General features: G+C 47.8%; 1 protein-coding gene across 1 annotated transcript in view; it reads left to right on the plus strand.

Annotated features, from left to right (window-relative positions):
* The window catches only part of WWP2 (WW domain containing E3 ubiquitin protein ligase 2), a 135,196-nt gene that overhangs the window by 102,980 nt on the left and 4,222 nt on the right, over positions 1–27,994 (plus strand). The window contains exons 10-20 of the mRNA XM_077755471.1: positions 10,444–10,618; positions 17,731–17,785; positions 21,270–21,351; positions 21,916–22,044; positions 22,380–22,455; positions 22,765–22,836; positions 23,056–23,144; positions 25,000–25,159; positions 26,412–26,545; positions 26,871–27,011; positions 27,605–27,831. Coding sequence (XP_077611597.1) covers positions 10,444–10,618; positions 17,731–17,785; positions 21,270–21,351; positions 21,916–22,044; positions 22,380–22,455; positions 22,765–22,836; positions 23,056–23,144; positions 25,000–25,159; positions 26,412–26,545; positions 26,871–27,011; positions 27,605–27,831 — 1,340 coding nt within the window. The remainder of the gene's footprint in view (positions 1–10,443; positions 10,619–17,730; positions 17,786–21,269; positions 21,352–21,915; positions 22,045–22,379; positions 22,456–22,764; positions 22,837–23,055; positions 23,145–24,999; positions 25,160–26,411; positions 26,546–26,870; positions 27,012–27,604; positions 27,832–27,994) is intronic.

The following is a 27,994-nucleotide window of genomic DNA, read 5'->3' on the forward strand; positions in this document are numbered from 1 at the left end:
TGCCGTATCTTTTTTTTCCCTCCCATTGTCCTCTCCTACATTATTTCTTCTCTTTATTTTCCCCTCTCTCCACATTCATTGCATTGTCCAGTGGCTGATGGCCATGGGCTTTATTAAGTGCTATGGCTGTTGGGCCCTGGAGGGAGGAGGGCTAGGAATCCTGCTTCCTGGGCCATTGATGCCTTGATGCCCTCAGTTATTTCACCTACCGAGGTATCCCATCAGGCCATGTTCTCAGTCATTTTGTATAGAGGTAGCAAAGTACAGGGATATTTATCCTGGTCACTTGATTGCTTTTCCTATTCACTTAATTCTCCTCTCATTTCTTAGGACATCTTAAGATTTTTAGAGCATTTCTGAGGGAAAAAGGCACGAGGAAGCCAAAATAGAAAGGGTGTTGATGCATTTCACAGCACTCTATGCCTGAAGGGCCCCTGAAGGATGCTTCTCGTTGAGCTGGGCTTTGTGAGAACACAGCTAAGTTTTCTAAAACCAGAGGATGAGTGAGGCTTCCAAGAGAGGGAAGACTGTCCAGGTTCAAGGAGAAAGGGTTTGGTTCCCTGCTTGCCAGGGACAGAAAGTTCTTTTCCACATGTGCCTTTTGGTCCTGAGAGCTTTCAAAAGAGAATGTATTCTGCTCAGGGGAGAGAATCACCTCCCAGTAAAGCAGTCATGAAGGGCTCCAGCATAAAATATGAACACCTCCCATCAAGCTTGTAGAGGAAGAGGATGTCAGAGGTGGAGAGTAGTAGGAAAAACCCTTGTACTCTGGCTCAGCGCTCAGACACATGCCAGGCAAATACCACCTCACTTTCTGGTCCTGCAAATTTCCATGGATGGGCTGTTTTTAGTTTCAGTTTTCCAGTAGAATGCTTGTGTTTTACTTTTATCCATTACTCTTCTGGAAATGAAACTATAATCCTTCATCATTAGTCCTCATTCTGTGTTCTACTTTAAGTTTAGAGTATTTACTTACATATTTAACCAAAGTTAAATTTTGATGTCTTGAAGAAAAAAAATCACTCTTTTTACTTTGGAAATTATGGAAATTTTCATTTTATTCTGGATAGTCTCCAATATGCACTGAGTAGAGACAATCCTCACATACTTAACACTTGACTTCAGTAATTATCAAGTCATGGTCAGTCTTCTTTCATCCATGCCAGGGGCTGACAAACTGGGCCTGTGTTTGAAATCCAGCCTCCATCTGTTTTTGTAAATAAAGTTTTATTGGAGCACAGACATACCGATTTACTTATCGTCTGTGGCTGTTTTCTTTTTAATTTTTTTTTAAGGTGTGTTTTTTTTTTTTTTTTAATTTATTTCTAGGAGAGAGAGAGAGACAGCATGAGCAGGGGAGGGTCAGAGAGAGAGAGGGAGTCACAGACTCACAGACTGAAACAGGCTCCAGGCTCTGAGCTGGCAGTCAGCACAGAGCCCGACACGGGGCCCGAACCCACGATCCGCGAGATCACGACCTAAGCGAAAGTCGGACGGACGCTTAACCGACTAAGCCACCCAGGTGCCCCAGTCTGTGGCTGTTTTCATGCTCAGTGGCAGAGTTGCACAATTGCAACATAGACTGTATAGCCCTCCAAGCATGAAAAGTTTACTTTGTAGCCCTTTATAGAAAATATTTGCCAACTCCTGCTCTGTAATCCTCACTCTTCCCTCTTTCCCTTCCTTAGATCATTTTGAAGCAGATCATATGTAATCATCATATAATTTTATTCATATTTTGGTATATATTTCTAAAAATTCTTGTTATAAACAAAACCATCCTATTGTTAACAGTGTTTTCATGCTGTCATCAAATACTGAGTGTAGTCAAATTTCTCCAGCTGTCTTGCAAAACAATCACTGATTTTGACAGGATGTATTTTACACTTGTACTTTGTGTGTTGACAGCACGTATACTTAAAAGCAGTGTTAACTCTAGCAACGTGCTGGTTACTGCCTCTTACCTCTTTGGTCTCTAAGTTATGTAGGCCTTGAACTGGTGAACTTTTGGATAGAGTCTAGATGAATATTTTAAGGTGTCTTCTAAGGATGGCCAAGGATTGATTCTTCTTTAAGTTTTGAGCTGGGACACCAAATCCAGATTTCTTTCTTTCTTTCTTTTTCTTCCTTCCTTCCTTCCTTCCTTTCTTCCTTCCTTCCTACAAATATTTATTGAGCATCTGCTATATGCCAGGCACTATTTTGGGCACGAGGAGTACAGCAGTACGCCAAAAGAGAAAACCCCTGATCTCATAGCAGTGGGAGACACAAAATTAATGAATTAATAAATTTATACAGTGTTGGGTGGTGATACATGATTTGAGGTACAATAAAGCAGAGGAAGGGGATAGAAATAAAGTCACACACACACACACACACACACACACACACGTGTATTTTCCTGATGCACATAAAATCAATACATAACTGGTAGGGTAAAAATGTCCCTCTTCATGTACCACCTACATTTGCCTAATAATACCAGGTCCATGCAAAATACATACTGCCATTCGGAAAACCTTCACACAACACCCAGAGAAAAGCGGATCATTTAAGACTGTCTCCTTTTTACTAAGGAAGAAACTGAGGCTCTGAGAGGTACAGGCTCATACAGCCAGAATGTGCTAGAATAAGCCCTCTGGTTCTGTCTCTTGCCTCCATCATTTTTCAAACTGGATACGTATTGTACCCCGACAACGACTTTGAACCTGCAGCTACTCTAATTTCCCTGAGGGGCTTGGCTGCTCGTGCACACCTTACTAGGTGCTCAGCCCCACCAGGTGTGGGCTGGGGACACCTCTAGCATCCTTGGAGAGCAGAAAGCATTGTAATTGCAGATCCAGATTTCTTCTTGTCAGGACAGTTTTAATGTTTTATTGGAAGATGGCTCAGCTCTACACCCCATGTAACCTATTAGTTCTTATGGAGTTTTAGTCTCAGTCCTTTGAGCCCCTGGCAGGTACTTCTGCACTGTCACAGGGAGCCCGGACAGAACAACAGTGCATAAGCGTTCATTGCTAACTAATGGGAGAAGTTCCACCCAGGAAGTGTTATTATGCAGAGAGCAAACTTGAAACTGCAGGTGGAGCCATTGTCTCAACAGAGTTAGTCACTCAGGAGTAAGACTGAGTCACAGGATTCAGTCTGTCATGGCCACCCCCTTCTGTTAGACCCAGGGGACACTTGTATGAGGAATGGTCATTTTTTATCCAGGAACAAAAAATATGGGCCCTGGTAACTCAGGATGGATGCAGTAATTTGCTCTCAGATGGTGGTCAGACCAGAGGTGAGCAGGGAGAGGGGTCTCCATAGCGCACGGTGTAGGGGAGTCCTCACGGAAGGGGATCAAATGCGTCTTGTAGGAGAGGAGGCTGGAGGGGGACAAGAGAAAGGTGTGAATGTAAAAGATGTCTTTGGGGAATGATTAATGGAGCATTTTTGCTGGAGTGGAAGGTTTGCATGAAACAGATGCTCAGAGAGTGTCTAGCAAGGCACCTGGGTTTGGTGGACACGCCTGCTGGAACCTGACAGAGTGCAGGGCTGACTGGGCCTCAAGCCACTGTGCTGTTTTTTTTAGATTGTGATTCTCGGTAAGATTTCACCCAAAATAGAGGCACCTGGGTGGCTCAGTTGGTTAAGCGTCTGACTTCAGCTCAAGTCATGATCTCACAGTCTATGGGTTCGAGCCCCACCTCGGGCCCTGTGCTGACAGCTCAGAGCCTGGAGCCTGCTTCAGATTCTGTGTCTCCCTCATTCTCTGCCCCTCCCCCGCTCGCTCTCTGTCTCTGTCTCTCAAAATAAAAACATAAAAACAAAAAAACACCCCACAATTAAGGGTGAGGTTTTGCTGTTTAGAAATTTGAAATTGACCAATGCAGAGGACTTTTAGTTAAACATGTGGATTAAACATGTATTTATTTCCATTCCTTCCTGAAAACCCCCTAAAATGGGAATAAAAGTATAAAAAAGTATAATGATAAAGGAATGGAAGAGGAGAAGCAGCATTTGGGAGATGGTAATAAAACTTTGGTTGCTGATAGATAAATGGCGGAGCTGAGAAAGCTGAAGCCCCAACTTACAGTGTGGGTACCCACCAGGAAGCCAGCCTGGTCGCACCACGGGGCCCTGGAAAGCTCAGCAATCAGACGTGGTGGGGGGAGGTGCTGTGGAATGCAACTAAAAACTGAAGTTAGGTTAAAAAGTTGTGAAGGGAGCCGTTAGTCTCAGGTGGTCACCCATGACATCCGGCCTCCTGCCACATGCCTGCATGCACACATGTGTTCATCTCCCACGTGCTTGTACACATGCAGCCAGCCTGGAGGATAGAACCAGAGCTGAAGGCAAGGATGAGCTCAAGAGAAAGGGATTAAGTGAGGACACTGTCCCCAAGTTAAAGATTGTAAAGTTTTTTGCTGGATAAAGGGACCAGTGGAAGGGAAGAAAACTACAGATCATCTAGTAGGGGGGATCATCTAGTGAAACAGCTGGAGTGAAGTCACTGGTCAGCTTTTCCCCCACCTGGATACCCAGAACGTCCATTCAGTATTTTAGTGACTCACTCTTAAATGTGAAAGAACAGCCTGCAGCCAGCAGACAGAAAGGGGACTTGGTGAAAACAATGTGGAAGGTAAAACCAAATTGTAATTCAACAGAAATTTGGAAGGAAATATGGCATCTGTGCAAGAAGAACCAGAGACCATAAAATGAACCACACAGAAAACAAGAACACTTATTTGTTTATTTGTTTGTTTATAAATGTTTTATTTATTTTGAGAGGGAGCATGTGTGCGTGCATACATGGGCACACACGTGCAAGTGGGGGAGGAGCAGACAGAATCCCAAGTAGGCTCTGTTCTGACAGTGTGAAATCATGACTTGAGCTGAAATCAAGAGTCAGACATGTAACTGACTGAGCCATACAGGCTCCCCAAGGAGACCTTTTAGAAATTAATATATAATTGACCGTGGAACAACACAGAAGTTAGGTTTCAACCCCCTCTATGGTTGAAAATGTGCATATAAATGACTCCACCAAAGCTTAACTACTAATAGCCTACTGTTGACCGGAAGCCTTGCTGATAACGTAAACAATTGATTAAAACATACTTTGTATGTTATATGTATTATATACTGTGTTCTTTCAATAAAGTAAGCTAAAGAAAAGAAAGGGTTACTAAGAAAATCTTAGGGAAGAGAAAATACATTTACAATACTGGGCTGTGTTTATTGAAAAAAAATCCATTTATAAATGGAGCGCCACAGTTTAAACCCTTGCTATTCAAGGGTCAACTGTATATAATAGCAGAAATAGGGACACCTGAATGATTTAGTCGATTAAGCGTCCGACTCAGTTTCGACTCAGGTCACGATCCCACACTTGGTGGGATCAAGCCTCATGATGGGCTCTGCACTGACAGCATGGAGCCTGCTTGGAATTCTCTCTCACCCTCTCTCTCTCTGCCTCTCCCCTGCTCTTGCATGAGCTTTCTCTCTCAAAATAAATCTTAAAAATTTTTTAAAATGTTCATATATTTTTGAGAGAGAGACAGAATGTGAGTCAGGGGGGAGGGGAGGAGGGGCAGAGAGAGGAGACACAGACTCCGAAGCAGGCTCCAGGTCCTGAGCTGTCAGCACAGAGCCCGGTGTGTTGCTGGAACTCACAAACTGCAAGATCATGACCTGAGCTAAAGTCAGACCCCTAACTGACTGAGCCACCCAGGTGACCCCCCATCTCTCTCAAAAGAAACTAAAAAAAAAAAAAAAAAAAGAACTCTTACAAAAAAATTACAAGGAGTGAAAGATAATGTTGGTGAGAAGAAAATTAGAAGATGAGCCCAGGAGACTCAACATCTGAATAGTAGGTCTAGCAAGAAAGAGCAGAAATAGAGGATAAGAAATTATCAAAGAAAAAAATGGAAGCATATTGCTAGAATTGAGTGGTGAAATCTTCAAATTCAGAGGGCCTACCAAATGCCCAACCCAGAGAATGAGAAAAGAATGACCCCGAAGCACATCCTAATGGAATTTGGGGATGGCAAGAGAATGTTTCAGAAGCCTCCAGAGGGTAAAAATAGGCTACATGATGAGAATTAGGAATCAAGAATGCCATTTTTCTTCTCAACAGCAACTATGGAGCTGAACCCTTAAAGTTCTGACAGAAAATTATTTCCTGTCTAGAAATCAACTTTTAGTCATCTTAACACTCAACTGTGAGAGTTGAATAAAGGCATCTTCAGTGTTTCAAACAATTAACTTTGGTGCATCCCTTTCTCAGAAGCTACTAGATGATTTGTTCCACCAAATGAGAGGAAACCAAGAAAGAAGTCATGGAATGCAGGACACAGGGAACTCCATTCAGAGGCCAGAGACAATCCCAAGAGGAAGCTGAGGGAAGATGACTCAGGACAGGAACTTAGAGGACACCTGGAGGATAGGTGTCCACATAGGGCGACTGGTGCCTGGAGCTGTGTGGCGAAGGCACATATGACTGGCACTGAGAGGCCACCTGTGCCATCAGAATCCGGGGGTGCATTAGTGACAGGTTCTTGAAAACCAAGCAGAATGAAACACACTCCAGTTCTTTCCCTCCAGAAAAAAAGAAGCGGTTGTACAAGTAAGGTAATGTATATGTAATATTCTATGAAGTCATAATACAAACTCTGAATATGGATTTAATGATGATTTTCTAAATTGGGAGGATGGGGGAGGAGGGGCCCATGTGTGTTGTGGAGTGGGATATAATAACTAAACGCTTAGCTTTCATAGCAGAAGGTTCACGAGTAGCGTCTAATATGACAGAAATCACGAAACAGTAGAAGGAGCATACTATTTAGAAATGTAGTTGTAAATAGAAGGAGCAGTTGATTGAAAGTTGGTTGCTTCTGAGGAGCAGCAATCAGTGATGGGGAGAGGTTGGGAAGGAGATGCTGTTTTTTATTGTATCTCCTATAGTACCATTTGCATTTTTTAATGTTTATTTTTGAGAGAAAGAGAGACAGAGTGCAAGTGGGGAAGGGATAGAGAGAGAGAGAGAGAGAGAGAGAGGGAGAGAGAGGGAGAGAGAATCTGAAGCAGGCTCCAGGCTCTAAACTGTCAGGACAGAGTCAGATGCGGGGTTCAAACCCACGAATCGTGAGATCATGACCAGAATCAAAGTCGGGTGCTTAATTGAGCCACTCAGGTGCCTCCTATTTGCATTTTTTTTTTTTTTTTTTACAAATAGTTTATTGTCAAATTAGTTTCCACATCCTATTGGCATTTTTAAACTAAAGATGCATGATTCCTTTGGTTAAAAAAATAAGAATAAACAAAAATCACTAGTGGAGAGGATTTATAAAAAAGTTGGGAAGGTTCCAAGTTGTTGTGAGCCTCAAGTTCTCATTTGAGGTTTTGAGTTAAGAGTAGTGAGAGGGCGCCTAGGTGGCTCAGTCCGTTAAGCGGCCAACTCTGACTCAGGTCATGATCTCACAGTTGGTGAGTTCAAGCCCCGCATCAGGCTCTGTGCTGATAGCTCAGAGCCTGGATCCTGCTTCTGATTCTGTGTCTCCCTCTCTCTGCTCCACCTCTGCTTGTACTCTGTCTCTCAAAAATGAATAAACATTAAAAAAAAAAGGGTAGTGGGGAGTCTGCTGAAGTTTTTGAGCAGAAGCATAACACACAAGGCAGGAGGTCTAGTGTGATTGTCCTAATGACAGTTGATAGGCTAGATCAGAGTGGGGAGATTAGTTCAGGGATAGTTAGACACAGAAATGGAAAGTCAAGGACAAGGTGATGACAATCAAAAGAAGCCCTCGGGCTGCATGGTTTGCTGACATCAGCAGGGAGGGAGTCAGGAATGGTAGGGGCTTCACCCCTTGGGGGAGGATAGTTAGCCCTGCCTGTCAGGTGGGCGGAGTCTGGCCGTCAGGACTGGGGAAGCCTTACTTATTTATTTAATTTTGAGAGGGGGTGGGTAGGGGCAAAGAGAGAGGAAGAGAGAGAGAATCCCAGCCCCTATTTAAGGCTCGAACTCAGGATCCATGAGATCATGACCTGAGCTGGAGTCAGATATTAAATAGAATGAGCCACTCAGGTGCCCCTTATGTGTTTATTTATTTAAGTTTATTTATTTATTGTGAGAGAGACAGAGTGTGTGCACACTCTGCAGGGGAGGGGCAGAGAGAGAGGAAGACAGAGGATCTGAAGCAGGTTCTGTGCTGAATGCAGAGCCCGATGTGGGACTCAAACTCATGAACCATGAGGTCATGACCGGAGCTGAAGTCAGAGGATTAGCCAACTGAGCCATCCAAGTGTCCCAAGAAGCCATTTTCAGAGAGGCTTTGAGTTAAAAGAATCATTGAAAAGGTGGCCTAAAAAAGCCTGTTAGGAAGCTAACCCTGAAAATTGAGAAAGGTACCAGACTGAAGCGTGATAGTCATGTGAGTAAGATAAGGAAACAGAGAAGATGAAATGAGAAGGTAGCTAGGGAACAAAGCCTTTCCAACACATATAGTATAATCCATATTGGGTTCCCTTTGCATTGAGTTAATGCTATTTTCTTCAATGGTATCTCTTTCTTATCTTTTTAAAGCCCCTTTTATCCCTCTTCTCCCTTCAAACTTACAATGCAAAAATCAGGCATATACCCAATTTGAGAGAATAGTACAATGAATCCCTGGTAACCATCACCTGGTCATAACAACTGATAACATTTTGTTTCATCTGACCTCCTACTTTTCAGGGGAGGGGACTGATGAATTTTAGAACAAATCCCAGATGTCATATCCTTTGAACCATAAATACATCATATACATCTCTAACAGATAAGGGTTAAAAAAAAAAAAAAAGCTACAGGTACCTGTCTGGCTCAGTCTGTAGAGCATGTGATTCTTGATCTCAGTGTTGTGAGTTTAAGCCCCACGTTGGGCATAGAGATTACTTAAAAAAACAAACTACCATTTCCCATTATCCCACCCAAAAAAGTTAACGATATTTCCTTACTTCAGGTCACCCAGTCCGTGTTTCATTTTCCTCAGTTGTCTTAAAAATGTTTATACAGTTGCTTTGTTTGAGTTAGATTCAAACTGAAGATTATCACATTAGTTTCGGCTGATATATCTCATAGATCTCTTTTAAACTGTGAGTTTCCCCTCCTTTCCTTTCCTTTCCTTTTTCCTTTCCTTTTTCCTTTCCCCTTTCCTTTCCTTTCCTTTCCTTTCCTTTCCTTTCCTTTCCTTTCCTTTCCTTTCCTCCATTTATTTGTTGAAGATCCTGGGCATTTTGTTCTGTAGAATTTCTCATATTCTGGATGTGACCTTGAAATGTTGGGTGATATGCTCCTCTATCCAGTCTGTCCTATAAACTTGTAGTTAGATATGGAGGCTTGATTAGATTCAAATTCACTTTTTAAATTGAAGTATAACTTACACCCAATGAGCTATACAGATCTCAGGTGCATAGTTAGCTGAGTTTTGACAAATGCATACATTTCTGTAACCTATACTCCTTCAAAATGTAAAGCATTTCCATCATTCCACAAAGTTCCCTCTCTTACTTTCTCTTGATCACTTCTTCAGTGTGTACAAATCCAGTTATACCTGCCAAGTACAGATAAAGATTTTAGCCATCTGTTTTAGCCTTGCCTTGCCCGTGGGTGATTTAGGACCCCTTTGGAAAGGTTGCTTTCTCACTAAAAATGATGTAGAGAATCCTGCTGTTGTTTGTACCAACTCTTCTTCTCATGACCATGCAGCATGTTTCACTGGCACTTTATATCAGGATGATTTTTGTTGCAAGTAGCAAAAATTAGGATCCAGATGGATTTAAATAATGAAAATTCACTGGCTCATGTAACTGAAAATTCTAGATGTTAGACTCTAGTTTCAAGTGAAGACTAATCTAGTGACAACAACATCACCAAGGGGCTGGCTTTTTTTTCCCTATTCTCCCATCTATTGGGTCAACTTCATAATGTATTTGGGTCCATGATGGCAGCCAGTTGTTCCCAGGACTGCATGCTTTCTTAGTCATTATCTGGCAAGGAAGAGAGATGACATTTTTTTCCCCAGAATTCCTAGCAAAAGTCATGAGATTGGCTCTGATTAGGCTCAGCGTAGGTCACATGCCTACCCCTAATCCAGTCAGCTGTTCAACTCTGGACTTGGGAACAGAGTCCCCTCCTTCCCCAGAAAAACATGGATCTCCTAAATGGAAATCAGGAGCTAATGGTGGGAAGGGATTGGTTGCTGTAGAGCAATGACTACTATAATCATGAAAGCCCCAGAAGCCTCTGAGATTGGGGCTGGCCTGGCTGTGCTTCCCCGGAGCAGCCAGGCTCCTGCGCCACACACCACACTTAACCCTCCCTCAGTGCCTTGCCTCCTTGTCAGCCATCTGGAGATTTCTCTAGAATTTGAGGGTAGGGGTGGGTGATCACTGTATTCATTCTGACCTTAATGTTTCCAGCTGGGAAAAACGCACAGACCCCCGAGGCAGGTTCTACTATGTGGATCACAACACCCGGACCACCACCTGGCAGCGCCCCACAGCCGAGTACGTGCGGAACTACGAGCAGTGGCAGTCACAGCGGAATCAGCTTCAGGGCGCCATGCAGCACTTCAGCCAAAGATTCCTCTACCAGGTGAGAGGGCAGGGGCTTGCCAGAGGGAGGGGCGCCTCCTGGCCCTGCAGAATGTGCCGCCTCCCACAGTATCTGATGACCTGTTTGGTGAGTGGGAAGACGGTGGCTGGAAACATCAGCGCTCTGGAGATTTTACTCATCACAGTGAAATTCCTCAAATTGCATCATTTCTAATTTAGTAACTCAATGTCCAGCTTCTGTGTTTAAGGACTCAGTATATCTGAAACTGAATTTACTATCTTTCTTCCAAGGCTGGAGTTTTCTTCTTGCCCCTCCATCTAAGTCCATTTATTCTAATTTGAAACCTGAAGGTCAGCTGTGACTTCTCCCTACCTCAACTTTTCAGAACAAAACAGCCACCCACTCAGTAGCTTAAATGCCAATTTGGGCTCAGGTCATGATCTCACAGTTTGTGGGCTTGAGCCCCACATCAGGCTCTGTGCTGACACCATAAAGCCTGCTTGGATCCTGTCTCCCTTTCTCTCTGCCCCTCCCCTGCTTGCAGCTCTCTCTCTCAAAAATAAATCCACATTAAAAAAACAGACAGAAAAACAAAAAAACCAGCCACCTATTTTCTTTGCTGCTACTGTTTTTCTTTAGATCTTTCTTATTTGACACATTCTCAAGGAAGGAGGGAATTCTAAAGTTGGTCTGGATCAGGGCTTGGCAAACTATGGCCCGTGGGCCAAATGGGCCCACACCTGGTTTGTAAATAAAGTTTTATTGGCACAGAAGCACTCCCAGTAGTTTAGGTATTGACTCTGGCTAGTTTTACAGTGTAACAGCAGAGTTGAGTAGTTACAACAGAAATCATATAGCCTATAAAGCCTGAAATATTTACTGTCTAGCCCTTTACAGAAAAAGTTTAGTGACCCCTGGTCTAGTTCAACTTCCTTCTATCTGATTCCTAATTTTCCTTCATCCCTCCCAACTCAATGGTTAGGGTAGCCTTTCCGTCGTTGTCTCTGTTGGTATTGCTCTCTCCTGCAATCTGTACTGCCTGTTCCCAGCAGACAGTCTTCAGATATCACTGTCACTTGATCACTTTTGCTCTACATTTATCACTGTAAATTTTTTTTCTTTTTTTTAAAGCAGTCTCCATGCCCATCTTAGAGCCCAGTGCAGGGCTTGAACTCACAACCCTGAGATCAAGACCTGAGGTGAGATCAAGAGTTGGACGCTCAACCTGCTGAGCTACCTAGCTGCCCCTGTCACTGTCATTTTAATCACTGGCTTAAAGCCTTCTGTGGTCATCACCTACAGAACAGCATTTAAATTTCCTGCTCCAGAATTCATAGTGCTGTGATCCCAAATTAAGTGTCTAATGGCCTCCTGGACTGTGTCCCTTCAGGAACCCTCCCAATCCCTCCTTCCATCCCAGTAGAGCCTCCACCAGTGGCCTGGTTCCCTGTAGCCACACAGCCTCTTTAGCGGGGACAGGTGGAATTACCAAGTTGGAACTCTGCATATTCTCAGGGCACCTTGAACATGAAGCTGGGATCTGTAGTAGAATCTCTACAGAAGGTGGTGGATTAGAGGCTGGAAACCTTTTGAGCTGGTCCACAACATTTAATCACTGAGTTTAGTCAGCATTGTTTCTGGTTGAAATGAACTCTAGGTTCACACCCATTTCTTTTCTTTCCTTTTTTTTTAAATGTTTTATTTATTTTTAAGGGAGAGAGAATGACAGCATGAGCAGGGAAGGGTCAGAGAGAGAGGGAGACACAGAATCTGAAGCAGGCTCCAGGCTCTGAGCTGTCAGCACAGAGCCCGACACGGGGCTCAAACCCACGAACCGTGAGATCATGACCTGAGCCGAAGTCAGGCGTCTAACCGACTGAGCCACCCAGGTGCCCCCCACAACCCATTTCTAACTTAGATACTTTCTCTAATTAGATGCTTAGAAAATCTTTAATTCCACTTAGCTCATTAGTGTTCATTGTCAACTTTGCCTTTGTTTGCAGCCTTTTCTCTGCTAACCCAGAGCAGGAGCTCCACTATCAGCCATAAGGGATGGTGCTGTCTCCCTAGGCCAGCTGGTCTTCTCTTCTGTTTGTCGGGGCTGATGCTCACTGTAGAGTGAGAAAACTAGGAACCTCAGTTTCCTTAGTATGGATGAACAGGAAGCACAGTGTTTATCATTGACTTGTCTCCAAGTTCATCTGTAATGCCTACCTGTGGTTCACGGTGCAGCCCTTGGCATTTGTTCTCTGCCAGGCCTTGTGTTCCGCAGCCCCTTTCACACACGCCTGGCATCTGGCTCTGGCGTATTTCAAAACTCGATGCGATCTGATCATTCTCTGCATTTTCAGAAATTGTTCCTCCAGAGCTAGGCCCCAAAGACTTTCTCTGCCATTTTCTTGGGTCGTCGGGCCTGCAAAACTAGGAAGGTCTGGACATATCTATCCTTTATGTTAGAGACAAGGACATATTTTAGGAGTCTCACACTGGTTTTGTCTCCCTGCTTACTCAGCTTCTCTAAGTAAAAAAATAAAGCCCTAAAAAAAAAAAAAGAAAAAGAAATAAAAACAAAAACTCTTAGAGGAATCTTTTTTTCTGTATAATTCACTAAATACATTACGTCGGTTCACTGACGTGTTTGGTGGGCCAGAGGGAAGGTTCTACAGGTCACCTCCACTTGGTCTTTTGGAACCTTCAATTCTCTTGGCCACCTCTCTCATTTTAGCAGTGCCATTCCAGACATGCAGAGGTAGAACTTTGCCCTGGAGAGCCCCCTAGAAGGAAGAATGAAGCACTAAAAAAAAATGTTTTTGAGTACTCTAAAATTATTTTACCAGCTTTGTTGGAGATTCAGCAGGGTTCTAGATACAGGTGATGCTTCCCTTTTCTCTGTGAAACAAGATTCATATTGAAAAACATCTTAGGAATCTTTTACAGGTCAGCTTTCAATGTCTCTCTGTTGGTTTCCCTCTTCCCTGGATTTGCTTTGCCCCTCGCTAGCTCTGGAATCATGTCCTGGTTATAAGTAAGAAGAGTCGCTTTCATACAGTTATTTTGGGATTTGGCCTTAGCCCAGGGTTTAACTCGGAAGACTTAAGAGCTGATACTGTACCAGTGGCCTATCCTCCTCCTCCTCCTGCTGGGCTGAAACCAAGACCTCATTCTTTTTTACTTGCTCTAGAGAGAACATGACATGTAGTTCAAGATGGAAGACCAGGGAACCCCACATCGCAGTCTCCCACAGCTCCTTCCTGCTGTCTGCCCCATCACACACATTTTCAGTTTCTTTTCTTGTTCCCCTTCTTCTTTATTTTTTTTTAAATTTTTTTTTAATGTTTTATTTATTTCTAGGAGAGAGAGAGAGACAGCGTGAGCAGGGGAGGGTCAGAGAGAGAGGGAGTCACAGACTGAAACAGGCTCCAGGCTCTGAGCTGGCAGTCAGCACAGAGCCTGACGCGGGGCTCGAACCCACGAACCGCGAGATCATGACCCAAGCGAAAGTCGGACGCTTAACCGACTAAGCCACCCAGGTGCCCCTTGTTCCCCTTATTTCTGATAAGCTTCCCTTTCCTGATGCCCCAGCGTGTCTTTGTTTCTTGTTACTGTCATGCACATACTTGTGTTTTGCCCTCGCACTTTCCCTTTGCCCTTTCTTTTGTGATCCTGCTGCATTCCAGCGGGGATGCCCACCTAGTCGTGTGTATTGTGCAGTGTGACAGGACCCATCTCACAACCTGCTGCCGTTTTTGTGGCATTCCCTTTACCCTCGCTTTGGCCCTCCCTTAATGACTAAAGGCTGTAGCTGGTGTCTGCAGGACTGAACCAGGTCATTCTGTGGCTCCTGATGTGTGGATGCCAAACTGCATCATCCAGAAAGAGGCAATTCCTTTCTTACTCTGCAGAGAGCCCCTTGGATTAAGCTCTCAAATACCTGGTTTTGTTCTGCACCCATTGGGTGGATCCTTAAAAAAAGGAGCCTGCCTTCCATATGTAACCTTTATGCCCTTCCCAGAGCCCTCGGCTCTATTTGCTAGACATTCTTTATTTCTGAGTTTGTATCTTAAAATATTACTGGAACTTAGTGCTTAGTCCCTGAGGGACTTGAATTCACCATGAGCTGTCTGGCTCGCAGCCTGCACCTCAGATGTCCCACCCCAGGGACGTTTACCAGAAAAATGATTTAACAGTGTTACCTTCTGCTCTTACTAGTAATGACAATTGTCTTGTCGCTTAGAGTCACCTGCAGATCCCAGGATCTTTCTTCTCACTGTAGTCCCTCCAGGCCCCTTTCTCTGTGCTTTTGTACCTGTGCCCTGTGCTCCAAGTGACACTTGGGGTCTCTCCTTTTGGGGGAACTGTGGGAGAAGAGAAGGGACAGTCGGTTGACTTACTGGAGATGTGGAGTTTTGGGGTTTTGGTTTTGAAGCTATGATGTGGCTCTTATTTTTTGTTTCTCTTTGGCTTCTTTCTGTCCACTTTCTTTTCTTGTTTTCCAAGTTGTACTGTGCACATTGGGGGAGAAATGTCCAGAACAGTTAAGTGCTTTTCTTTAACTGGAAGAGATAAAAGTGTTTTGAGTGGACTCCATCTCATATGTTGTTCATGTTTATCTATCTCTGGCCTCTCTCCCTTCCCTCTTGCTTCCTTCTCTGTCCCTTTTTCATAGGTTTTGGGGAGTGTGGATCTGATAAGATGAGAATAGAATGATGGCAAGGAAATTCAAACAAACCAAAAAAACCCCGCAATAACAAAAGAGAGCCAACATTGTATGAAGTTTGAAAAAAGGCAAGAATTAAGAAAAGGGTGATCATTTTTTTCTTTAATCTCCTCCCTGTGCTTTGTATACTAGTCACAGTTGATTTTGATGAGTAGTAGAAATCTACTAGGTTCAACTGAAGCAGAAAAGGAATTTCGCAAATGGGAATGGGGTAGCTGATAGAATTAGCAGAATGAGGAGGAACCAAGCTCTGGCAGAAATCGGGGGCAGGCAAGGCAAAAGAATAGTTCATGTAGGACGTTGTTCTCTTGTGCTGCTGTTAAGCTCTCGTTGCTTCCGTGGCTTGTGGACTCTGCCACAGCCCTGCTTTCCAGCAGACCCTGTGCTTTACTGCCGTTCCCCCGAAGTTCCGAGTGGGAGCATCGAATTAGCTGGTCTTTACGTCGTGTGCCTGCACTGGAGGTGCTGTGGTGTTGGGAAGGGAAATATTTGATAGCTGATAAATGTTTTTGGTTTCTAATTCAGTGCAGGTCCCAAAGGCTGTCAGTAAAAGTTGTTTGGTCTGTTGAGCTGCAGAGTTGTGCAAAAGACGACTGTCAGCCCACTGACGCCCACTGGGTACCAGTTGGGAGCTAATTTCCCATTGGCGCGCCCAAGTGCCATGTGGATCATCCACTCATTCCAAAAAAAGACTTGAAGCAGCAGACAGTTTTGCTCTGAATGCTTCTTTTACTTTTTTAAAACAACCTTTCCTGCCTCTCTTCCCTTTTGCTACAGCTCATTCCTCACTGAGTTCTTTTTGGCTTCATTTTCTGAAATGCATGCGTATTTCACAAGTTAATTCCTTTCCTTTTGTGACCGAATGCTTTTATAGCCCCTGCTCTTCCATGTTAACTGGAAAACAAAGCCGGAGGAACTTGGGCTTCATGAGATGCTGCACCCCGCCTCCCAGCCTGCTCCCACCAAAATTACCTCAGGGAGATGGCACGTTTGGGAGATCTTTTTGAGGAACCATCAGCCAAATCTGAATTGTGATGGAAGTGTGAGCACATCCTCCGGGATGATGGTAACAGGCCCGAAATGGAGCACAGCCCAGCTTCCCACACCTCCGTGCAATTTCACTCTGCCGGTTAGGAGGCCCTTTGTTGAAAGGCAGCTCTGTCCCACCAAGGAACCAATGGTTTCAAGACTTAAACGTCTTTGTTGGAACTTGCTTCGGAAGAGTTGCCTGTGCTGCCACCTTGGAAAGAAAGTTTCTCTGTCCTTTCAGCCGGGGGCGGAGGGCTGGCTGTGAAGGGTAGGGGGGGTCCACTGGCAGTTGAGTTCCACCAATGTTTTCTCAAGCCGAGACTGAGCTCCATTCATCCTCCTGCCCGTGTGTGGCTCCGTCACCCCCAGACAGAGCCAGCCGGCAGCCCAGAGTCTGCACTGAGAACTTGATCCCCTCGTGCGACGATTAAGTTTTAGTAAGTGAAATAATAATGCTTCAGCAAAAAAAGAAAAGAAAAGGAAAGAAAAGGGGGGAAAAAAGCAAGCAAGCAAGCACATGCAGAACGACGGAACAATACTTGTTTTATTTAACTATGAAGAGTTTTTGACAGCGCCCCGCTTCCCTGCAGGATATGAGAACTCTTGGTCCACCGCAGCCCTGCCCCAGGGATCTCACAGCAGAATTAGGCTGGGGGTGGGGGGTTCGAATGTAAACAGTGACCTTCAAGGCCTGGAGTCCGCTCCCCCTTCTTTCTCCTGTCTCTCCTGCTCGCTTGCCACCTCGCCCCCAGCCCCACCTCCCCAGACAGGCACACACAGAACACTGAGCAACTTCAGGTTCAGGCCGGAGGAGAATAAAGGTGCTTTGTGAAGGGAAGCAAAACATTCCTGGGGGAGGTGAGGGGCCTGGGGCATGAATGTGCCCTCAGTCTGGGCTGGTTTTGCACACCACGGCTGCTCCCTCTCCCTCTCCCGGCGCACCCAGGAGGGAGCTGGAGGGAGGAGGGCCCAGCCCCCAGCCAGGAAGCTCTGGGCGTGGGCAGGGCTTGTGGGAATGATTTCATTGGAAAGGCCTGCGATATTTTTTCCCCTCCTGTGTGTGGTTCTTGGAGAAAGTTGGAGGTGGTGGTGATTTCAGTCACCCTGGCCTCCANTCTGCCTCCACAGCCCCGGCCCACCTTCTTCTGCGCCCATCTTCCTCTCCCTCGCTCCACCATCTCCAAAGCCCGTTGGGGCCCTCCGTGTGTGGGGTTCTTTTTGGGTTTCTCTCTTTTGAAGAAAACTTTTGAGAGGAGCTGATGTCACCTAAGGCCCCACGGTATCCCGTACAAAGTGCTCAAATGTGGAACCAAGTCCTTGGCATTTTTATCAATCGATTTATTTTTAACCGGCGGCTTTTTTTTTTTTTTTAACCTCTGTGTTCTGCTGTGTTTCTTGTGTTTAGTCTTCAAGTGCTTCGACTGACCATGACCCATTGGGCCCCCTCCCTCCTGGCTGGGGTAAGTATTGAGTTCTACCTCTGTGTCCTCCGCCGTCCGTCAGCTGATGCTCTGTCCTCTTTCCGTGTGAGTCTTCTTCACTCCCATCCCTCAGCTTCCCATTTCGCTTCTCTCCAGCACATTCTGTAGGGATACCCCAGTGGGAGGTTACAGGCAATGGAGCTGGAAAGCTGGGAAAGTAATAGATGTTCCCCTGCACCCCTGTAGCATTCACCCGCCATGGCTGAAGGGTTGTGACCCTGCGGACGAAGTCCCTTAGCAGCCATGGGACTGTTGGGTTTCGGTCCTGACTTTGAACAGCCTACCCATCCATCCATCCTGTCGTTGATTAAGACGTTTTGATGCCAACTTACCCACAGGTGCAATGGTTTCAGGTCTGTGGCTGTGTGATTGGAAGGAGCCACCTTACCAAACCTTTCTTTGCAGCCAGGATGTTGGAGGACTTCAACCTAATTTTGACTAAAGAAAGCCACCTTTTTATTTGCAACCCTGTTGTGTGTGAAAGAGGCCAGAGAGAGAGTTGAGCGCCGGGTGGCAACTCTGTGGAGGCGCGTCATTGCTGGTTAATAACGCCATGCTGGATTCTCCTCGTCATTGGATAGTTTGAGGTCCTGGGCGTGATTTGCCAATAATGAGTTAGAGGGATGGCCGTCCTTGACTTGGGAAAAATTATGGGCTTTATGGCTATTCTGGGAAGAAGTAGCCATGCGAAAAGGGATCATGAGAGATGGTGAGATTCCATGCATTCTGCCGCTCTGAACTGGGTCAGGGTTTTGTTCAGTACAGTAAGAGTCCCAGGGGGCTCAGTTTTTGCAGGAATCAGCATGTGCCAGCTTTAATGTATTGGTTAGGCCAGTAGCAGACAGTAGATACTGGTTTGATGGCGGTCACAGATGGTATTGAATTGGGCAGGGGCACGTGTACCAGTAAAGATGGAGGTGACAATGATAGGATGAACATGACCTGGGAAAGTATAGCTTTTGAGTTGGATCCTTTAAGTGTAGACATACTACTCCCTTGTAGTAATTTACCAGGTTCTGTCACCTTCCTGAGACCCACAGGGTGTCACTTAGGGAATTACCACTGTATTCCAGAGCACTAGAAGGACCTCGTAGACCTTCTAGGGGGATGTGTTGGTTAGTGAGGCCTCCAGACGGTTCTTAAAATCACAGATGAGCCACCTGGCTCTTTGAACTGATGAAAGGTCACAGGTATCTCAGAGATTAGCAGCAAGTCAAATGTGAGGAGTCAAACACAGGGTCCTTGGCCAGGCAGGGTAAACATCAGATTCAACAGGAATTTGTGATGTTGTCTGGCAGCCAGTACACGCTCTGACCAGGGACCCAGAGTTGTTCCTGGATCTGCAGAGTCAAATGATCTCTTTTCTGCTACATGATGGTCACCATGTCAATCTGCTACATGATTAAGTTCTGCTACATGATGGTCACCAAGTAAGAGCACCTGCAGCGCCTCAAAAATAGCTCCCAGAAGCCAGGTGTGAAATACCTGAGATGGAAATAGGAGCCTTGGTCAGAGTCTGTGGTGTTTACACGCGATCAGGAAAACACACAAGATTATATGGGTATGAAACCAAGAAAAAAGACCATCTGGCTGAGGGCCAGGGAACCTTCCTAATCACATCCTTTGGGCTTTGTGTGGCTTTTCCAGGGCTGTGACAGGGCCACCTCCCCATGGAGCGTTTAGAGTGAACAGAAAGAGCAGCAGCACCAAGTGGGAATTGCATTTAGTGGGAGCCTGCTATCAGATCTTCTGTGCTCTCCTGCTCTCAGTCCTAGGTCCCTTTCTGCACCTCTAGAAGAGACCCCACGGTTCTTCCTGCGCCGCAGTCAGAGGTCAGGGCACCTCAGGTTTAGACCCATGACCCTGACCATGTGACTAAATGCTTCCAAGTGTACTTCTTCCTAAAGGAGGCAGACTAGATGCTCCGGGTAGGACTTGCCCAGCCCCCAAACTCTGAAATTACATGCAGTGAGGCAGCTCTAGGTGGCCTCCGGACAACATGAGGGCATCGGCCCCAGGCAGGCTGGACAGATCCCCCAGCCTGATGATTAGCGCTGGCTTTGGCCCGTGGCAGAGCAGACACAAAGGATCTAGTTTAAAGCAGAGGCTTCTGGGATGGAAGCGGCCTCTCCTTTTCTGTAGCACCTTCTTGGGAAGCCCGACTTTTGTGGGACAGTCCCATAAGGATTTCTGAGGTGATGGTGAGTTCTGTAATAATCTTGGACATCTTTGCTTTCTTTCCTTTTGTCTGTGTTTTTAGAATTTATGTCAAATAATGGATACCATGTAAGACAGAGAGAGACCTAGACACCCTGGGTTGATATGGGGGACACTGCAGCCTGAAGCTGGAGGGGAGGGATGTGGATTCCTCATCTCTAGGCCTTTCTTAGCTTTTGGTTTCCCTGTAGCTTCTGGAACTGATTCTTTTTATTTCTTTAATTTCACCCTGTCATTGTTAAAAANAAAAAAAAAAAAAAAGAAGTGTCATTAGCATCATTTATTTGGGGGACAGAAGCCGATTTGAAGGCTCACGAACTTCCTGGGAAAGGTGACCTCTCTTGGGTTCAGAGCCTTGCCCTTCATCTCATCTGCCATCCACTCGGAGCTGACGGAGTGCTCCTGTCCCTACCTCTCCCCTGTCACTAGCCTGGATTGGCCAGCTAGTGCTGGTTCTGCCCGGATCCCTCCCATGAGCACCCAAGCCATCATCAATGCCCCAGAAGAGGGCGAGAGAGTAAAGATTGTCCAGAGACCAGAGACCATGTGTCCGAACACCCCAGACACTGGCCTGGTTCGAAGCACACACTGAGGTATAAGAACAAGGTGGGCCTTGTAAGCTCCCGCAGCCCCAGGCATTTATTGCACACGTGCTGCATGGCATTTTGCCGGCATAGAAGAGCTTTAGAACAAAGCTTTGCCCTCACACAGGGGGAAAGAGGGAAGGTGGAGAGTAAGTAGGCCCTGTGGTACCGAGAGCTGATCAAGAAGGTCCGAAGGAAAATGCAGCCACCTACAGTGACCCTGCCTGGATGGAGCAGTTGCAGGACCAGAGCCCAGCCCATGAGGGACTGGGGACAGGACCAGGGTTGAGGGGAGGCTGGCCGCGCCTCCGCTTTGTGCACAGCTGGATGTAATTACGCCTCTGGTTTCAGCTGGGGCTTCTCCCCCTCCGTGTTGCCACATCACCCCCTTTCCTCCAACAAATCGACCAACCAAAGAACTTACTGGATCTTGAGTTGGAAATGTGTTTGGCCCTCCCCCACTCCCCGGTAGGGAAAGATTCTCTTTGTCCTTTTTACCAGTGACAGATGTGAGTGAGCCAGGCTTTCATCGGTTAAACTTCTCTAACAGGTCTGGAACAGGGGCAGAAATTCAGACCGCTGGCACTCAGGACATGGGAGCCAGAGGAGAGTGGAGCCCAAGATCTTTCAATCTGATTGATTTCTTTTTTTTTCCATGGCAGAGAAGAGACAGGACAATGGACGGGTGTATTACGTGAACCATAACACACGCACCACGCAGTGGGAGGACCCTCGGACCCAGGGGTAAGGACACGGCCAGGTCGGCCGGGTGGTAGCGCCAGTGCTGGCCAAGTGCCTCGAACTGCACGGGTCTTCCATGGCCTATGTTCTGGGATCTTTAGCCAAACATGAGTGCCCCAAGACCCTTACCATGTAGTGTCGGCCTAGTGAGACTTGAAAGTGGCTCCTTGAATTGACTTTCCCAATGGACAGAGGTTGGCCTGACTGGCAGGGGTTGCTGGTGCTGTCTGTGCCAGCTGTGCCTACCGTCAGTAGTGTGATTTCAAAGGGTTTGAGGGAGCCCCTCCAGAAGCTAGTCTAGGATGGGGCATGTGGTGTCTCAGGATCTCAGGTGGCCACTCAGGCCGTGGCCGTCCACTCAGAGCTGGTTCTTTGGCCTCGGGACATGACCTCTCTGCACTGTAGAACTGTCCTCATGACCTGGGCAGCAGGTGCCTTTCCTCAAGGCCCGTCCTCAAGGATGCAGGGCCTGGTGAAAGCAGAGAGAAAGCAGCACTCCAGGAACCCCCTCCTCCTAGGCCCAGAAGGAGACCCCACCCCTTACCTCCTCTCTTCCCCTGCTTCCAGGATGATCCAGGAACCGGCTCTGCCCCCAGGGTGGGAGATGAAGTACACCAGTGAGGGGGTGCGCTATTTTGTGGACCACAACACTCGCACCACCACCTTTAAGGATCCCCGCCCGGGGTTTGAGTCTGGGTAAGGACTTTGCACAGGCAGTGTTAGTGTCTGTTCACACTGCCCGGGTTTATCATTCTCTTGCTCCTCTTACTGCCCTCTGGTGGCCAATTTTGATGTCACAGAAACAAGGCTGGGGGTGGGAGGGTGGGGCGGGNAGAGGTCTGGCTTTATTTCTGGTTTTTCTTTTTACTCCTCAAATCTATCTATAGAAGACCTTAATGACAGTCACTTCTTTTCCTTCACAGCTTGCTTTTCTTGTCTTTAACATAGCATCAGCTTTTCGCAGGGCTAACAAGATACATGACTAATTTTTGAGAAATCACATGGTTTCTAGAACATCTTTGCTCTTCCAGGACGAAGCAGGGTTCCCCTGGTGCCTACGACCGAAGTTTTCGGTGGAAATATCACCAGTTCCGTTTCCTCTGCCATGTGAGTTCTGGGACTGGACCTCCCCGAGAGGTTGGGTGATTGAGTTGATTTAGCATGATTTCCCAGCCTAGCAGAGGTGGTGAAGTGCGTGTGTCTTGGAGAGGGTGGCCGGTCACTTGTCTTACCCCAGGCGATTGTCTGACATCATCCCCAAGAAACCAGCTCCCAGTTCTAGGGCACCAGACTCTCCGCTACTGGTCTAGCAAGATGGGGAAGCCTGTACAGACACGAGACTTGACTGAATAGTTATGACTGAGGTCCTGATTTGGGCTTTGTTTTCTTTTTTTCTTTCCCCCTTTTTTTTCCCAGTCAAATGCCCTCCCCAGCCATGTGAAGATCAGTGTTTCCAGGCAGACGCTTTTCGAGGATTCTTTCCAACAGGTTAGAGAATGATTGTGCTGCCTAAGACCAGCAAACAGGAGGCCCCTCACACCACCCCATCTCCTGTCATGTGGCCTGTTGAACCCACATGGTAGTTTCCAAGGTGTGGGCCTTGGTGGCAAGTCTCTGCTGAAGAGCAGGCCTTAGAATTCCCTGCCCCACCCCAGCCTGCCACGGAGGCAGGAGTGGCAGTCTGGCCACGATGCTGTGTCTCTCCAGATCATGAACATGAAGCCGTATGACCTGCGCCGCCGGCTCTACATCATCATGCGCGGTGAGGAGGGCCTGGATTACGGAGGCATTGCCAGGTAAACTCATCACCCCTAGAAAGCTGTGTGGCACCCTGTTTCCCCAGAAATGCCTCCAGCCAGAAAGCTGCCTTCCCCTTGCTCAGATTGGCTCCCTAAACTCCCCTGCACCTTCAGGAGTGGGCATGGGTATGGCCGGTCCACACGGGGACAGGAGCAGGGTCCTTGGGTCCCCTTCTGGGCTGGGAACTGACCCTTTAGTTATTGGTCTGTGGGGAGGCTGGGAGCTCCTGAGGGGAGAGCTGAGGACAGTGGTTCATTATTTCTGTACTTGAACCAGTGGGGAGTGGCTAAATAGTGGTGTCATGTAGTTTCAATTAAAATTGGCCCTGGGCTTCCCTTCCTGGGCAACTGGGGCAGGTTAAATCTGGTGTATCCCTGTGTGCCTGACATGTATAAGCTCTGTCCCAGTCCAGAGGACCTTGATTGGGGCTCCGCTACACATCATGCACAGAGGGTCAATAAAATTGAGATGGCTGAGGTACCCATAAAAAGAGCCTAAAGCATTATCCTGCCCTCACCCAGTCTACCTGCAAAAGTTAACAGACTCTGACAAAAGGTTGCTTGGATAATGGGACGGAAGGTCCCCTGGCAGGGAGAAGGAGCGTCCTGGCCTGCGGTGACTGCTCAGCTCGCTGACCTCTCGCGGTGTATGGACATCTTCTCTCTTGGTGCTGGGTTCACTTGCTTCTGATCCTCTTGTCTGCCGGTGGTGCTGCCTTCTATGTTGGCCCCTGTGGATCAATTGCTCTTCTCTGGTGATCATGGTGACCTTCTCTCCAGGCTCTGCTTGGTGGTGTGGCTCCCACCCCGTGTGTGTCTGTCTCTCTGTGTCCTGCCAGTGGTTTTACCCTATGGTAGGTTACGTCATGCTGTTCTACCACAGGGTAGAACCACGGACAGGATACTGAGGCACCCTCTGCATCGAAGGAACTCCTCGTCTGCCTGGCCACACACAGCCAGGGACTGGCCCCCTTGGGATGTCCCCCTGCTGGTTCAGCTCAAGCCTGAAAGGACCCTGAATTCTGGCTTGTGGCTTGTACCTAGGCCACAAAGGGACGCCAAGGCATGGGTGTTGGTTCAGACAAATGCGTGGAAATGTGGAAAGGGTATGGTGATGGGGTGTGGGATGAGGGGAGGGTGAATAGCAGGGGAAGCGAGACACCTCTTGCATAGCTGCTGGGAGTGAGGTTTATAATCTAGAGGCAGCGTGGAGTACAGAGTTCTCATGCATTAGGACTTAGGAACATATTACTGTGCATTCATATCATACTGCCAACTCAGGGTGAAAACAGGCTGGCGATTTCCTACAGCACCTATGCAAGATTTAGAAAAAGATGCCCTTTCTCAAGACCCTTCCCTGTTGGAACATGGTCATGGTATCCTGGTTTTATCGGGGAAAAAAAACAGCTTGACTGCTTACATGCAGAAAAATTGTTGTAATAAATGTACAAATCTATGCTATTTTAACATAGTGCCCTTGTACAGTGCATAGCCTACACAACTGTGCATGGTGGCCTCCGGGTACAAAGAGCTCCTTCACCATCAGACACATTGCCCTCAGACACACACTGAAGATATCGGATGTAAAGTCCTGCATCACCCGGGAGCCCAGGACAGGCACGCAGGCTTTCCTGAGCACTGTCCACAAGTGCACTTGTCGTCCTGGTTCACCCTAGCTCACTGACCAGCTGTTAATACAGGTTGTATCAGGTGTTAATCCCAGTGGGACTCGGCAACCAGGGACACGTGTCTCCACAATAGCCAAGTCAGGATAGCAGGAAAGGGTCACATCTCCAGTGCAGGGGTGCAGAAAGGGATCCATTACCCTGTTGTTCTCTGTCTTCTCTCACAGGGAGTGGTTTTTCCTCCTGTCCCACGAGGTGCTCAACCCCATGTACTGTTTATTTGAATATGCCGGGAAGAACAATTACTGCCTGCAGATCAACCCCGCCTCCTCCATCAACCCCGACCACCTCACCTACTTCCGCTTTATTGGCAGATTCATCGCTATGGTAAGATGCATTGCAGCGAGATCTGCAGAGAGGGCGGCCGCCGGGGAGGTCAGACACGCCAACAGCCGCCTGCAGTGGGTGCCCCGTCTCTGAGCCCCATCTCCTCCTCACACAGCTCCTAACAAGAAATGCAGAAAGCTAGTGTTCTGGAGGGTGTTCAGAGCTCTCTCAGTGGCGCCCCCAGGGGCTTTGAGAGGGTTTTCTGTGTGATCTGTGTTGGACTGGTCAAGCGATCACTCACTTGACGTCCAGTGTGCACCCTGGGGGGGATGTTGGCATGACAGACACTGCCCACCTGCTGCCTGTCTCGCGGGGGGAGAGGAGATGTGGGGAAGGTCGTACCATGGTTTGTCATGAGCCTCCGGTCGAAGCGTTTGGGGGAATTGACTGAGGTGCCCATTTCTGGAAGGGGATTTGGAATCATCACTAGCTTAGAACAGAGCCCTAGTAGACTACTGGTCAGGATGTAGGAGGCATTGTCAGGGAGTGGGTGAACCCTAGGGAAAAGGGAGTCACGGTGCCCATATTTATGTAGAAACAGGAACACAGTGTGAATAGAGAAGGGAGTCATGTCACGTGTGTCCTGTCGAGTGTCTCATGAGGGCAGAGCACCAGGATTGAGAAGGGGGAGCCCACGAGAGCCATGGTCCTTCTGCCATATTTGGTAGTTTGAGATGTTTCATCGCTCACTTTCCTTTGCTTCCTCCTGACTTCCTGAATGCTCTGCCCACGGGAACTCCAGAGCCCGTGACTAAATATGTCCCTTCCCCTTGTCTGGAAGTTCTTGGCCAAGGTGCTGGGCTCAGGAAGTGGGCACATTCTTCCCAGGTCTAGAGACCCGCCTGGTCCAGCAGCCGACAGGATAGACCAGTAAAACCCTAGACTATTACTCACCACTGGCCCGCCAGCTCTTGCCGTTGACAGCGTCTGCATTATTTTTGGCTGCCTCTGCCACCCAGTTCTGAGCGCCAGTGAGTCAGGGCTGCCACCTGGGGCTGTGCTATGTGTGTGGGGCAGGCCTCTGCTGGAACAGGGAGCTGGTGGATGAGCATGCTGGCCAGGCCGGGGGTTCCTAAGCTCTGCTTGCCCTGTGGTTTGCAGGTGTGATGAGAGGCTGTCCCAACATCATAGTTGCTCTTGAGGAGAGAGGGCAGGTAACAGTCGTTGGGCTTTGGTCAGGAGCGTCCAAGAGCCTGCCCTGAGCAAGGTCCTGTGAAGACTGAACCCCTTTTCCATGTCTCTTCTTCCTCAGGCTTTGTATCATGGAAAGTTCATTGACACAGGCTTCACCCTCCCTTTCTATAAGCGGATGCTCAACAAGAGGCCAACCCTGAAAGACCTGGAATCTATTGACCCTGAATTCTACAACTCTATTGTCTGGATTAAGTGAGTCCCCTCGCTTGCACCGTGCTGGGAGGAAAGGGCTCTGTGGATGGGGAGTAGGCACGGCTGGCCTGTATGTTCTCCGCCAGAGTGGCCCTGAGCTCTTACAGGCTGTGTAAGTGCTTGTGGAGATGCATGGCTCCCAGGTTTCCCCGGAGGGCCACTCTGGAATTCTCTCTGTGCCTCAGGGTGAGGTCCGTGTCGCTGTTCTGGATTTAGGCTACCTGTGAGTCCTTGCATCCCATGAGCACTGATGTGAGTGACGGAGCAGGATAGGGGAAAGCCTTCTAAGATAGACCTCTTGTCTCTTGGTGTCTCGTGCCCCCAGAGAGAACAACCTGGAAGAGTGTGGTCTGGAGCTGTACTTTATCCAGGACATGGAGATCCTGGGCAAGGTGACAACCCATGAGCTAAAGGAAGGTGGTGAGAGCATCCGGGTGACAGAGGAGAACAAGGAAGAGTATATCATGTGAGCCTCAAGCGCTGGGGAGTGGGGGTGGCGGGCAGAGCCCCCTCATCTCTGGGGCACCCTCCAGCCGGGCGCCTAGGTATTTCACCAGGGATCACAGCCTCCCGTTTGGTAGTGGCCTGTAATGGCTTCCCAGGGCCAGTCACATGCTGACCAGAGCTGAGGAAACCAGAGCCCAGGGTCATCTGTTAGAGCTCCTATTTGTCCACTTTTCCCCATATGGTAGCCTCCAAGTCTGCAGGGCTTTGAAGAGGCCTGAGACTTAGACATCTCCCTCTTCCTTCTCCTCACTGGCAGGATCTGTGTGTCCCGGGTGCCTGCCCAAGTCCCTTCCCTCAAGTGCGTCTGTACGCTCGTTCACCTGTGTGTCTTCTTCGGGTCTCTCGGTCTAGTGTCTTCACCTCCACATGCCTGAAGTTTCGTCAGCGATGGTGGGAGGTGGAGGAGGTGGTAGAACGTCACAGACTCCGGTGGCTTCTGGTTACCGTCAGCCGATCCCTTGCTGCCGTGTGACCGCAGCCTGGCTGCAGGCCCCGAGCTGCACCTCTGAGCAGTGGATCTCGGCGCCCCTGACGGCTGACCTTCCATTTTAGGCTGCTAACCGACTGGCGCTTCACCCGGGGCGTGGAAGAGCAGACCAAAGCCTTCCTGGACGGCTTCAATGAGGTGGCCCCCCTGGAGTGGCTGCGCTACTTTGATGAGAAGGAGCTGGAGGTGAGAGCTGAGGTTGCCTCCACCCTGCGCCTCTGCCTCTGGGGCCGTCCTGCCCTCTGTTGGCAAACTGCGTCCCCCCCGCCCCGTCCCCCGGAGAGACTCACCAGTAAAACCTCACACTCTCTCCGGCCTGAGGCCACAGGGTGGGTGGTCGTGATCTGGTTTCTCACCCCTGTTCCTCCCCGTGCCTCGTTAGGAAGGGTGCCACATTCAGGACTGTATCGCCCGCACCATTACCACCGCCCGCAGAAACCTATGGGGGATGTTTG

Source organism: Crocuta crocuta, unplaced genomic scaffold (genome assembly GCF_008692635.1).
Source record: "Crocuta crocuta isolate KB4526 unplaced genomic scaffold, BGI_CrCroc_1.0 scaffold152, whole genome shotgun sequence".
Taxonomy (NCBI): Eukaryota; Metazoa; Chordata; class Mammalia; order Carnivora; family Hyaenidae; genus Crocuta; species Crocuta crocuta.